We start from the raw sequence: 13,648 nt of genomic DNA, 5'->3' as shown, positions 1-13,648 counted from the left end.
AGAATCTAAGTGCAGGGCTTGCACGGAGGCTCGGGGAGGGTGAAAAACGAGCCACCTGGAAGTTCAGGAAGGCCGGAAATGGGCCCGTTTGCGGCTTCCAGGGAGCCTCCAGAGTCCCGGGAGGCCATTTTTGCCCTCCTGGAAGCTCAAGGAAAGCCTCTGGAGTCCGGGGAGGGGAAAAAATGCCCCCCCCATGGTGCAGGAGGCTGATTAGGCCATGCCCACCCAGCAACCAGACAGAGAACGCTTTGCTAAAATTTTTGAAGCCCATCCCTGGTTATGACTATTTTCACTTTTACCACCATTGGTACCACCCCACATGATCAAAAATTCGGACGCTGGGCCACTGACTCGTATTTATGACGGCTGCAGTGTCCCAGGGTCACACAAACCTCTTTTGCCATCTTCTTACACGCAAAGTCAACGGGGAAAGCCAGATTCACTTAACGACCGTATTACGGACTTTACACACACACACACAGATTCACTTAACCAACTTTGGGAAGAAAGGTCGGGAAATGGGACAAAACTCACTGAACGACTGTCTCGCTGAGCCATGGAAATTTGGGACTCAGTGGTTGGTCGTGACTACCTGTATTTATTTATCCGCACATTTCGCAAAAAAGTTATTCAGAAAATGTGAAACACGGAGCACTTTTAGAATAGCAATCTTGAAAAATGTTTTTTAAAAAAAGAACATTGAGCAAATCATCATAAATAACAGTCAAGTCTATCGAAGAGCTGATGGGAGTTATAATATTTCTTTCTGGGTGTGGGAGAAAAGACATTTTGGAATGAAATGAAGTTTTTGCTAAACAAAAGGATCCGTTTTTGGAAAATTAGGAAATTGCCAAAACCTCTTCTGGATTAAGTTAGATTGACATCCAAACCCCCAAGTTAGTTTTGTTCTGAAATTTAATTTGTTGAAGAAAGCATTCCAGACTGAAAATTCACCTGCCAGATGATGCAAAAACAATTTTGGAAAATTACATTCTGCAAAGTATAGCGTGATAGGTAATAGATACATAATAGATAATAAAGTATTCCAGTATTTGAGGGGCTGCCAAAAAAAAGAGGGGAGTCAACTTATTTTCCAAAGCATCTGAAGGTAGGACGAGAAACAATGGATGGAAACTAATCAAGGAGAGAAGCAACCTGGAATGAAGGAGAAACTTCCCAAACAGTGAGGACAATTAACCAGTGGAACAGCTGGCCTCCAGAAGTTTTTTTAAAATAAGTTTTCTTTTATTTTTATACAATCATTCCATCTTCAGTTGAACAAGTGTGTGTTGTCTGGGTGCAAGCATCTTTATTAAACAATAATCAAAATTATAACATCCTTCATTGCATGTTAATTTTACATATTTAACATAGTAATATCCGCCTATTAATTATACTAATTAATTATACAATATTAACACGGTAATATTCAACATGTTAGTCATTATATTAACTTATCACTTTTGACACATCATCTTTATTTTGTTTCCCTATTTCTAACTTCCATTTCTATTATTTAACCATTCATGGAATAAATCCCATACCAGATAATATTCAGTTTGTTCTTCCTCTTTAATTGCCAATATTAATCTATTCATTTCCGCACATTCTAGTATATTCCTAATCACATTCTCATCTGTCACTCTTCCATCTGAAGCTTGCCTTCGGAAGTTGTGGGTGCTCCATCGCTGGAGGCTTTCAAGAAGAGACTGGACAGTCACTTGTCTGGGATGGTATAGGCTCTCCTGTTTGAGCAGGGGGCTGGACTAGAAGACCTCCAAAGTCCCTTCCAGCTCTATTCTATTCTAAAGTCACCATTAGCTTCTGGGAAACAATTCCCTCCATGTTAACTGGTCCCCTTTATTCTTATCCAACCACTTCCCGCAAGGGAAGTTGGTGGTTATGCCCGTTGCTGAGTTGGTGATCTCGACTCGTTCCACCAACCATCCGGGAGAGATTCTGCTGCTGTCGTGCTCAATCCGAACTTTCTTCAACTCTCCGAGTTCGAGGATTTCCAGGTAAAACCGATCGGTGCTGCCCCGTTCAAAGAGATTACGGAATTTCTGCTTCAAACGCCGCTTGCCCGAATCCCCGTTCACTCCAAATATGGTCATGTGGACATTGGCATCTGTGCCAGATCCTTTTTGGGAGCCTGTCACGACAATCACTTCGTATTTGACGGGCACCAAACTCCGAGCTTTGCTAGCGAAGCTTTCGATCACCTTGGCACACTCAAAAACCTTGTGGTCTCCTCTCTTAGCGCGGAGTGGGATTTTGGCATTGCATCTGAAGAAATACCTGCCGGAAGAAGAAAGTGGAGCTCTGAATTTGAAAATTTGATTCATGCATTACCCTCCTGCCTCGCCACAATTAAAATATTTGCTGAAGAATGCTTGTTTTTCTTTGGCAAGGAAGCACTGACTTTCTCTAACGAGTATTGTGCCAGTTTTGCTAAATCCTTTCTGATTGAATGCTTGTTACCCTTTTGTTTAAATTCCTTCTGGTGGCAAAATTCCATATCATTTTTTAGGCCCAGAAAAGCCACTTAATTGGCTTCAAAAATCTTCCCTCCACAACTCCTCTCCTTAATGACTGTAACTTTTGTTCCACTCCAATCTTTTGAGTCATTCTGCAAAAAAACCAAAAAAAAAAAAAAAACCTAGCATGTGATGTTTGCTGGAAAAGAGATATGATGTGCCACTTAGGATTAATTAAGAGATTTGAAGTTGGTCGTGGGAAATAACTTTGATGGAGAGTTTTACCCTGACTTTAATGGTAAACTGGACACTCTCTTGTCTCCAAATCCCCCTGCTTTGATTGCCTGGCTTTTTGTACATGGCAACGTGTACATTGTGTACACTTTGTACTGTACTGTACATTATGGTGAGGAGGAGGAGAGCGTTGGTAGTTTTAAATTTCTGGGCACTTCTATCTCGGAGGACCTCTCATGGACTTTGAATGCTAACATGCTTGTAAAGAAGGCACAAAACAGGCTGTACGTCTTGAGAATGCTCAGGAAGATAAATCTATCTCAGCATCTACTTCTGTCCTACTACCTCAGCACCATTGAGAGTGTCCTGACATACGGCATTCTTGCATGGTATGGGAGCAGCTCTGTAGCGAACAAAAAAGGCTCTAAAGAGAATCATTAAAATTGCCCAGAAGATCATCGGGTTCCAGCTACCAGCCTTGGATGACATCTTTGCATCTCGCTGTTTGAGGAAGTTGCACAACATTCTCACAGACTCTTCCCATCCTGCTTACAATCTTTGTGAACTGTTGTCTTCTGGCAGAAGATACAGAAGAATTAAAACTCAGACTACATGTTTTCTGAACAGTTTTTATCCCAGAGCTATAATTGCACTTAACCATGAACTTAAGGACCACCATCAGTGAGCTGTTGGACAAGTATTACTTGGTCTGTTGTGTGGATGCTTGTGTGTTTTTAGGGGCGGTGTGTGTGTGTGTTTGGGGATTGTCATGTGTGTGTGTGTATGTTGAGTCTGGTCTCTGGGTGTTATGTGAATGTCGTTGTATGTATACTGTGTATATATGTACAATGACAATAAAGAATTTAATTCAATTCAATTTAATTATGATGTATAGTAACCCTTTCCACACTCAAACCAAGCCACACTTAAACATGCTCAAGGAGCAGTCTATGACAATTTGCCACAGCCAACTTGTCAGGGTAGTGATTTAAGAGCTGACCAGCTGCTGCCATGATGCAATGATGGGAATGAGTCAGCAAGGTTTTTGGCTGCTATTCCTTTAAGAGCCTGATTATTAAGAAGAGACCCTCTTAGGGCGTCTCTCTCTCTCTCTCTGAGTTTTTTTTTCTTGCTGTAATTTACTGATTGTTTGACTTCTGCCTATAATACATGTATGTATAGTATATATTCTTTTGTAGATAAAGCCACTATTTTATGACAAACTTCTATTTGCTGTTATTGCTCCTGGGTTGTTTCATGTAGTAAAGCTGTGCACACTCTGACACAACTCACCACAGCTAATTCTTCACAGCCAAATTGTCATGGCCAACTCACCTCTGTCAACCCTGAAGTTGGCTGAACTGAGGCCATTTTTTTTAATTTTCCTGCTTCTGTGCTGGCACATACTGGAGCTGAGGGATAGGGAGAGGGGAATAGACATAGCTGGGGTGCTGTAGCTTTCCCTTGGGAACCAAGGACATTCCTGCAGGTGTTCAGAAGGAGGAGACTGAGGTCATCTAGCAACTGGACTGTATGCTGATTGGACCATGTGGCTGCGGGTTTGGGAGGAAGTGACAAACTTTCACTTTTAATTAGGGGGAAAACCGCAGGAACTTTTAGAGTCAGTTTTCACCAGATCTGTGCCAGTAAGATACCCCCAATAAAGCTATTCTTTTGAAGACTTCACCTGCCTCAGAGTTTTGCTTGATATGGGATTATGATTTGGAACTCTGACATTAAACCGACTGACAGCCACAGGATACCTCACTGCGGGACAAGAGTTACACTAATATCAAAGAAATGGTGGAATGGAATCATTAAGGAAAGGATGCAAAAGGAGGGACCGAATGAAACATGAATGACAAAAATTAAAATATTTTTTATTTATTGAAAAAAGAAAATAGAATTGTTAAATTGTCCTGCAGCAAGTTGTCCTGAGGCGAGTTGGCTATGGTGAGTTGGCCATGGTGAATTGGCCATGATGAGTTGGCCATGATCAGTTGGCCATAGTGAGTTGGCCATGATGAGTTGGCTATGATCAGTTGGCCATGGTGAGTTGGCCATGATGAGTTGGCTATGATCAGTTGGCCATGGTGAGTTGGCCATGATGAGTTGGCTATGATGAGTTGGCCATAGTCAGTTGGCCATGATGTGTTGGCCATGGGGAGTTGGCTACAACAAGTTGGCTGTCGTCAGTTGTCCCATTCCCCTCAGGAAGCCAGTTTTCAGTCTTCACTACTTTGTCTTCATCTCCTCTCTAAATCAAATCTGAGGGATCTAGAGGGAGTCCTCAATTTACAACTGCAACTGAGCCCAAAATTTCAGCTGCTAAGTGAATTCTGCTCCATTTTACCACCTTTCTTGCCACAGTTGTTAAGTGAACCTCTGCAGTTGTTCAGTTAGTAACACTGTTGTTAAGTGAATCTGGCTTCCCCGTTGACTTACCCAAAGGTCACCAAAAGGAATCACATGACCCTGGGCCACTACAATGGTCATAAAGGTGAGACAGTTGCCAAGGGGCCAAATTTTGACCACGGGGATGCGGCAATGGTCTTACGTGTGAAAAAAAAACAACAACAGTCGTAAGTCGCTCTTTTGTAACTTTTACATGGTCACTAAGTGCATTGGTGTAAGTCGAGAACTACCTGTGCAGCAGTTGGGACCCTAAACCTTTGAGTGCCACAATGCAACATTACAAACCGTGGCTGATTGTCTGTGTCGTTCATGCTTCTTTTCTTTATGAGACACTTACTTGTTGCCAAGTTCCATCTCCGTGATGACGATTTCCTGAACGTGCCAATATACGTCTGGTTTCGCCCTCAGTCTCTTCCCATCTTTTGGACAGTGACCAACACAGATGGCGGCGATATCACCAACGTTTTTTGAAGAAAACTGGAATACATCCGAGGCTCCTCTGTGGATTGCCACACACACACACACACACACACATATACATAATGCTTTAATTGTTAATGAGCAGACCAACAATCGCTAATGAGAAAGATGTAAATTAACAGACATGGTTTGCGATAATAATGCAACATACGATAGAGCCAGTTTTGACTAGTGGTTAAAGCACCTGGCTAGAAACCACTGTGAGTTCTACTCCTGCCTTAGGCATGATAGCTAGTTGGGTGACTTTGGGCCAATCACCAGGAGAGTATGAGTTCTAGTCCCACCTTAGGCATAAAAGACAGCTGAGTAACTGGGCTAATGTAGAAGACTGTAAGATCTAGTCCCACCTTAGCCTTCAAAGCCAGTTGGGTGACTTTGGGGCAATCACTAGGAGATGGTGAGTTCTAGTCCCAACTGAGGCATGAAAGCCTGCTTCTCTCTCTCTCTCTCTCTCTCTCTCTCTCTCTCTCTCTCTCTCTCTCTCCTCCCTCCCCCCTCTCTCTCTCTCTCTCTCTCTCTCTCTCCTCCCCCCTCCCTCCTCTCCCTCTCTCCCTCTCTCCCTCTCTCTCTCTCAACTCAACCACCTCACACAGTTATTGTTTTGGGGAAAATATATGGAAGATGGTATGTATGCTGCCCTGAGTTATTTATATAAATAAATAAATATTTTTAAAGCTTACAAACTGTTCAGCACAAATTTTATATAACCATATATCTTTAAATCATTCCTAGAATGTTCCAGGAAGGACTTACCCACATATAATATTAATTTATAGATGAAAACCGTATTTTCAATTTGTCTGAAAGGTTTCCTGACTTATTTCTTGCTAAAAGGCATAAATATAATTTGTTCCACCAGCAAGCCAACATTTCTCAATGCACAGGTCACCGAGATAATGTAGGTTCTCTGAACACTTATGAGAAACACTTCAATCAATGAATGGACATATATCACGCTGCACATATAAACATCTAATTTTTTTAAAAGGAAAAAGAAAGGAATATATATTTTTTGGAGATTAGAGAACTAAGATACATCTTATAAGGATATAGGTAAAGGTAAAGGTTCCCCTTGCACATACGTGCTAGTTGTTTCTGGCTCTAGGGGGTGGTGCTCATCTCCATTACAAAGCTGAAGAGTCCGAAGACGTCTCCCGTGGTCATGTGGCCGGCATGACCAAACGCCGAAGACGCACGGAACGCTGTTACCTTCCCACCAAAGTGGTCCCTATTTTTCTACTTGCATTTTTTACATGCTTTCAAACTGCTAGGTTGGCAGAAGCTGGGACAAGTAACGGGAGCTCACTCTGTTATGCTGCGCTAGGGATTTGAACCGCCAAATCTATATCTATATCTATATCTATGTCTATATCTATATCTATATCTATATCTATATCTATATCTATATCTATATCTATATCTATATCTATATCTACATCTACATCTATCTATATCTATATCTATATCTATATCTATATCTATATCTATATCTATATCTATATCTATATCTATCTATCTCTATATCTATCTATATCTACATCTACATATCTATCTATATCTATATCTGTATCTACATATTTATCTATCTATCTATATCTATATCTATATCTATATCTATATCTATATCTATATCTATATCTATATCTATATCTATATCTATATCTATCAATCTATCTATATCTATATCTCTATCTATATCTACATATCTATCTATCTATGTATCTACATATTTACCTATCTATCTATATCTATATCTATATCTATATCTATATCTATATCTACATATCTATCTATCTATATCTATCTACATATTTATCTATCTATCTATCTAATATCTATATCTATATCTATATCTATATCATATATCTATATCTATATCTATATCTATATCTATATCTATATCTCTATATCTAATCTATATCTATCTATTTATCTATCTATCTATCTATCTATTTTCGTAGATTTTCACGGGTACAGGTATGCAGGTCTTGGCGTGTTTGGGTCTTTTCCCGTGTCTTACACGGGAAAGATCCAAACACGCCAAGACCTGCATAGATAGATAGATAGATAGATAGATAGATAGATAGATAGATAGATAGATAGATAGATAGATAGATATAGATATAGATATAGATATAGATATAGATATAGATATAGATAGATAGATAGATAGATAGATAGATAGATAGATAGATAGATAGATAGATAGACACATACGTACATACACATACATACATACACACACATACACTGCTTATTTTTAAAGTGAGCAATATAGCCTGCTGAACAATGCATTCATTAAGGGCAATCTTTTAATCAGCCCAAAGTTTGCTGATTATAATTATTCAATTTTATAATGAATGAAGAGTTCAGGTCATTATAATTATGATACTGTAATAACATACCTTAAAAATCTTCTCTTTCTGGAGGAGTTCTCCAGAAGGAACTCCTTGGAACGGCCTCTCTTGCCTTCAAAAATAAGGGATACGTTTTCCTTGGTTTCTGCATCTTCCTTATTGCTGGTAATCGTGAGAATCTCATAAGCTTGAAAGTTCGGAGAAAACACCAAATTAAGGCTCCCAATTTAGCATTTCCCACTCCATGGCTCATAGTTCAGGAACAGAAGAGAAATTGGGTATGTCTAGTTTAATAAAAAGAAAGACTAGGGGTGACATGATAGCACCCCTATATCACAGGGGTTGCCATCAAGAAGTGGGGGTCAACCTCCAAAGCAACTGAAGGCAAGACAAGAAACAATGGATGGAAACAAATCAAGGAGAGAGGCAACCTAGAACTAAGGAGAAATTTCCTGACAGTGAGAACAATAAACCAGTGGAACGACCTGCCTCCAGAAGTTATGGTCGTTCCAACACTGAAGGTTTTAAGAAGAGATTGGACAACCATTTGTCTGAAATGGTATGTGATTTCCTGCCTAAGCAGGGGGTTGGATTAGAAGACTTCCAAGGTCCCTTCCAATTCTGTTATTCTAATTCTAACATAGATTGGACGGTCATTTGTCTGAAATGGTATAGGGCAGGAGTCTTCAGACTTGACAACTTTAAGGCTTGTGGACTTCAACTCCCAGAATTCCTCCTCCAGTCATGTTAGCTCAGGAATTCTGGGAGTTGAAGTCCACAAGTCTTAAACTTGCCAAGTTTGAAGACCCTTAGTATAGGGTCTCCTGTTTGAGCAGGGGAATTACTTAAAGTCTTCCAAGATCCTTTGCAACTCTGTTATTCTGCATTATGCTTGGTACATGAGAGTCCCAATTTTGATCCTTCATGTCCCCAGAGGGTTGGACTCAGGGGTCTCCAAGCAGAGGTGGCCTTCAGCTGGTTCGGACCGGTTCGGGAGAACTGGTTGTTAAGATTCTGCACAGTTCGATGAAGTGGCAAATCCCACCACTGGCTGGCCCCACCCACCCCCCCCCCACCCCACCCCCCCACCCAACCCTATGTCCCCTTGCCCGCCTTGGTCGGTGGCTTCAGCCCACCTGTGCCGCCCCAACTTGCTGTGAGTGACATTGAGTGGGCCACACCCACTCACTCACATGACACCCTCCCAGCCACGCCCACCCAGTCTTTAGGATGAACTGTTTGTGAAATTAGTTGGATCCCCACCACTGCCTCCAAGGTCCCTCTCAGTCCTCTGATACTATGATCTCCAAGAAAAGCGAGAAACCAGAAGAACCATTCTACCAATCTGTGTGTCTAAGAGTAACCTAGGCTTACTCAGTAATTACTTTCCACTTATGACAGCTTCTTAACTTTCTTCCCCTGCGACTTCCTGTTTATGACGGAAGTGCTTCCCTGACGCAGGATTGAGAGTTAAAATATCAAATTCAGCAGCTCGGCTCTCCTTCATTTAGCCAAACTATAACATTCATGGAGGAAACTCTTGGATGAACATCTGAATGTTTGATCTCCAGGAATATATGAAATTTAAAACTTAAAAACACATAGCGTTGAATTAATCTATTGATTTTGTGAGGTTTATTCAGCTGCTTTCTCTAAATCTCTAAAAGTAAGATTAAGACAACTGTATTGTTTTCTCTCTCTAGGCTTTCATAAGATTAGCTTACCCAACCATGCACAGAAAAAATGCTCTTTTTCAGTTTTTGTTTAGCCCCGATGTCCAGAAGACATTTCTGACAAGGAAACACAGTGTCATGGTCTCATTTATCCCATTTCCACCCAGCATGTCTGCTCACGGATGTGATAGGAATATGGCCTCAGAACTTCAACATTTGAAGAGGTGGCTAACAAAAATGCTATAAGCTGAAAAGGTCTTTTTCCAGTGACATTTCATCTCATTCCTCCCAGAATAACAGAGTTGGAAGGCACCTTGGAGGTCTTCTAGTCCAACCCCCTGCTCAGGCATTACACCATTCTATACACTATACACTAACACTAACTGTAACAATCTACTACATATTGACTTTACAGAAGATAATGTAGAAAAGGCATTACGTAATCTAAAACCATCCCTATCTATTGGCCCCAATGGATTATGTGCATACTTCTTTAAAAAGCTCTCCTCTGCCATAACAGAATATATGAGATATCGTTCAGAACCAGCTCCTTACCAAACCTATGGTCCTTAGCTACGGTCATCCCTATCTTCAAAAAAGGTGACCCCAGCCTAGTTGAAAACTACAGACCAATCTCTCTGTGTTGCATCATGAGCAAAGTCATGGAATCAATCATTAACAAATCCACACCCTCCACTTCGAGTCAAACAGCCTACTTTCCAAAAAAACAATTTGGTTTCAGGAAAAAATTGTCCTGCAATCTACAACTCCTACATTGCAAAACATATGGACTACTCTACTTGATCAGTTTAAAGCTATAGACACAATTTACATAGGCAAAGCCTTTGATTCAGTGGCACTTGACAAACTACTGTTAAAACTAAACTCTTACGGCATTTCCGGATCCCTTCATAAATGGATAACTGCATTCCTGTCAAACAGGCAACAGATAGTAAAAATAGGGAGCGCTATATCAACCCCTGCTCCAGTTAACAACGGTGTCCCCGAAGGCAGCGTTCTAGGACCCATACTCTTTATACTCTATATAAATGACCTTTGTGATCACCTTATAAGCAACTGTGTCCTCTTCATGGATGACGTAAAACTATTCAACACCACCAACAATGCTACTGTCCTTCAAAGTGACCTTGATTATGTGTCTGAATGGTCAAACATCTGGCAACTCCAAATCTTAACCAACAAATGCTCTGTCCTACACATTGGTAAAAAAAAAATCAGTACACCAAATACAAGCTAGGCAGATATGACTTTGTTGACGACCCTCACTCTGTCAAGGACCTTGGAGTACTCATATCAAACAACCTAAGTGCCAGAGCTCACTGTAACAGCACTGCCAAAAAGACATTAAGAGTTGTAAATCTAATCTTACAAAACTTCAGAAATATCGAATTGCTAACTAGGGCATACAAAACCTTTGCTAGACCAATACTCGAATACAGCTCATCTGTCTGGAATCCGCACTGTATATCGGACATTAATACAATTGAGCGAGTCCAGAAGTATTTCATGAGAAGAGTACTACACTCCTCTGCTTGCAACAGAATACCCTACATCATCAGGCTTGAAATGTTGGGCTTGGACAACCTTGAACTATGCCACCGACTGTTGGACTTAAGCATAGTACACAAAATTATCTGCTACAATGTCCTACCAATCAATGACTACTTCAGCTTCAACCACAACAATACAAGAGCACACAATAGATACAAACTCAATGTAAACCTCTCCAAACTTGATTGCAGAAAGTACGACTTCAGCAACAGAGTGGTCAATGCCTGGAATGCACTACCTGACTCTGTTGTTACATCCTCTAACCCCCACTCCTTTAACCTCAAACTAATCACTATTGACCTCACCCCATTCCTAAGAGGTCTGTAAGGGGCGTGCATAAGTGCACAATTGTGCCTACCGTCCCTGTCCTATTGTCCCCATTTACTCGTACCTATTTCCTGTATTCTTACTCATGTTTATACTTATACCTATTATCTTGTAAGTGATTGACAAATCAAATAAATAAATAAAATAAAATAAATTTCAGAAAATGGCTGTCTAATCTCTCATTCCACTGATTAATTTTCTAATCGCCAGGAAAATTCTCCTTAGTTTTAGGTTGCTTCTCTCCTTGATTAGCTTCCATCCATTGTTTCTTGTCCTACCTTCAAGGGTTCTGGAGAATAGGTTGACTCCCCTTCTTTGTGGCAATAATTGGAACACTGCTACCATGTCTCCCCCAGTCTTTCTTTTCATTAAACTAGACATACTCAGTTCCCACAACCATTGTTCATATGTTTTAGCCTCCGGTCCCCTAATTCACCTTTGTTGCTCTTCTCTGCATACTTTCTAGACTCTTAATATCTTTTTACATCATGGCGACCAAGACTGGATGCAGTATTCCAAGTGAGGCCTTACCAAGACATTATAAAGTGATATTCACACTTCATGTGATCTTGATTCTATCCCTCTGTTTATGCAGCCTAGAACTGTGTTGGCTTTTATGGCAGCTGCAGCACACAGCTGGCTCCTATTTAAATGATTGTCACTTGGACTCCAAGATCCCTCTCACAACTACGACTATTGAGCCACCTATCCTATACCTGTGCTTTTGGTTTTTCTTGCCTGCTGTTCAACTTACAGGTACGTTCTTTCAATTCCAAAATGTCATTATTGGCACAAGCCAGTTCCCGTATAATCTGGCCATCGTCTTCATCTTTTGCGAGCCAACGGTCACCCTGGAAGCGAAAAATTTTGTCCATAAGAGAGTCTTCAATGTCAATATATTCCAGATGCCAGCCTGGCGCGATTCCTGTGAGAACAGAAGAATTTTATTGGATAATTGAAACAAGAATTGTAGAGATTAGAGGAAGACATAGAAATGTATATGAACAATTAGTAATATATGGAAATGTGAAAGATGAATAGCAGTAAGATTCATTTAACATACTTGCACTTAAAGTCTTTGAAAATAGGCTGGATATATTTATACTTATATTTGTAGATATTTATACTGTATTTGTTTATATATTTATGGATATATATTTACATAGGAGATAATGAGAATTAGAATTGTATACACATTTATATATACATTAAAATATATCAGCATCAATATAAAGACCACAGACAGTAGAATATTTATAGCATTTTGTTAATTTGCTTACTTGTATTTATTATTATTTGTATTTATTATGATTCATCATTAAGAAGAACTATATGTACTGTTAAAGATGACTGAGTTTTGTAAAAAGGAAAAAGTACAATAAAGATTTTTTTGTTAAAAAAAGAATATTGTTCGTTTGGAAGATGAAGTAACTTGATTAATACTAACAGCAGTCCTCGAATTAATGATCACAAGGGGGGTTGAAAAAAATCACATTTGAGCCTAAACATTTCTGCCTTCCAACTCTTCCAACTCTTGATATTCTGTTCTCCTTCATCTCAAAGACACCTTTTGGAAGTTGAGAAGTTGTGAGGCCCTACAGGGACTTCCATATGGGGCAGGGGGAGAAATAATGAAGATGCATCATGCCAACTTCCATCACTTTTGCAGGCACATCCGGATGTCGCACAGTTGTGCAAAGGATGAGCTGCCTGGATTGCAAGGCTGAAATGCTGCTTTTGTTATTTTGATGTGATTTACGGATGCTTCTGGGTCAGTGGTGGGATTCAAAAATGTTTTACTACCGGTTCTGTGGGCGTGGCTTGGTGGGCGTGGCAGGAGAAGGATACTGTAAAATCTCCAGTCAGAGGTGGGATTTGCCGGTTCTCTGAACTACTCAAAATTTCCGCTATTGGTTCTCCAGAACTGGTCAGAAACTGCTGAATACCACCTCTGTTCTGGGTGCTTTAATAATCCAAAGGGCATCTACCTTATCTAAGAAACTGAATTCATCTAAGAAACTAGCCGAATAACAGACTAATGGAGTTGGAAGGGATCCTGAAGGTCTTCTAGTCCAACCCCCTGCTCAAGCATGAGATCCGATACCATTTCAGG

At 40.2% G+C, this 13,648-nt stretch overlaps 1 protein-coding gene across 1 annotated transcript in view; it reads right to left on the bottom strand.

Moving 5' to 3' along the window:
* Positions 1 to 1,274: 1,274 nt before the first annotated feature.
* The window catches only part of LOXHD1 (lipoxygenase homology PLAT domains 1), a 238,550-nt gene continuing 226,176 nt past the window's right edge, over positions 1,275 to 13,648 (bottom strand). Inside the window, exons 39-42 of the mRNA XM_087953943.1 lie at positions 12,290 to 12,460; positions 8,012 to 8,150; positions 5,464 to 5,625; positions 1,275 to 2,298 (exon numbers count right to left, since the gene is read on the bottom strand). Of these exons, the coding sequence (XP_087810069.1) occupies positions 1,818 to 2,298; positions 5,464 to 5,625; positions 8,012 to 8,150; positions 12,290 to 12,460 (953 nt within the window). The 3' untranslated portion in view covers positions 1,275 to 1,817. The remainder of the gene's footprint in view (positions 2,299 to 5,463; positions 5,626 to 8,011; positions 8,151 to 12,289; positions 12,461 to 13,648) is intronic.

The sequence above is a fragment of the Notechis scutatus genome, chromosome 2 (assembly GCF_049901735.1).
Source record: "Notechis scutatus isolate UNSWTSFEM ecotype Mainland chromosome 2, rNotScu1.2, whole genome shotgun sequence".
NCBI lineage: Eukaryota > Metazoa > Chordata > Lepidosauria > Squamata > Elapidae > Notechis > Notechis scutatus.
Note: the sequence above shows the minus strand (reverse complement) of the source record. Positions and strands in the feature narration are given on the sequence as shown.